Below are 922 nucleotides of genomic sequence, written 5' to 3'. Positions count from 1 at the left end.
CAGAGGAAGAAAAGAAACTTGGAGGCTTCTTATGGAAGGACACACTTCATCTGTCCACATCAACTGTGTTCAACATGGTGGCAGTCCCTCGTGTCTGAGACTGTCTCCAGTATATCGTGCTGGATAGGCACTTTATGTGAGAAGAAAAAAATGACAGTGGATAGAAAAATGGAAAATTACCAGCTACAAATGACTGTCAATTTTTGACTATTTTTGGACAGACTCCTATTTAAAGAGGAACGTGAATGTTTATAAAACTTACTTTAAAAAGTTATTTCATATGTCTCATTTTGAAAAACCATTTTTTAAAATGGAGATTGCTTTAGTAAGCACAATTTCTGTTCAAGAGTCATAGATTGTGGGTTGACTCCAAGAAAGATCTTTGTTGACCTGTCTGAATTTTTGAATACCCAATGTAATCTTGGCTCTACTAGACCACCATTGCCTGTGACACAACAGAATTAAAAACAATGCTGTTTTTTAGAGCTGAAAGATAGGATATGGGATGAGAAACCAGAAGAGAACATAACAGTAATTCTGGTTTATATTCAGGCTCCCACTGTGAAGGCAAAGAGCCTTTCTATATTGTTAATGTCATAAGGTGGTGAGCTAAGCGAGTAACTTACGCGTAACCTGTTACCTTACACAGTGCCTCATGGTAGGGACCCTGGAAGGGTGCGGGTATCATACCAACAGTAAAGCACCTCGAAAGAGGACTCAGAAACATGAGCTATAAAGGATGTGTTTGTGCTACCCTAAAGTCATCATGTACAAAAAGTTAAAAACACTTCTTCCTTCTGCACATCACACTTACAATAGTATAAAATGGTTTTTGTAGAACAACTTTTATACATATAAAAACATGGAAAACTAAAGAGACATAAAATGACTTTGTTAATGCAAATTATGGTATAAATTTGAG

The 922-nt window shown here is 36.6% G+C and overlaps 1 protein-coding gene across 1 annotated transcript in view; it reads right to left on the bottom strand.

Moving 5' to 3' along the window:
• Positions 1-59: 59 nt before the first annotated feature.
• Styx (serine/threonine/tyrosine interacting protein) overlaps positions 60-922 on the bottom strand; it is a 24,838-nt gene continuing 23,975 nt past the window's right edge. The window contains exon 12 of the mRNA XM_031362630.1: positions 60-130. Within this exon, the coding sequence (XP_031218490.1) occupies positions 60-130 (71 nt within the window). The remainder of the gene's footprint in view (positions 131-922) is intronic.

This window comes from Mastomys coucha, unplaced genomic scaffold, assembly GCF_008632895.1.
Source record: "Mastomys coucha isolate ucsf_1 unplaced genomic scaffold, UCSF_Mcou_1 pScaffold9, whole genome shotgun sequence".
NCBI classification, from domain to species: domain Eukaryota; kingdom Metazoa; phylum Chordata; class Mammalia; order Rodentia; family Muridae; genus Mastomys; species Mastomys coucha.
Note: the sequence above shows the minus strand (reverse complement) of the source record. Positions and strands in the feature narration are given on the sequence as shown.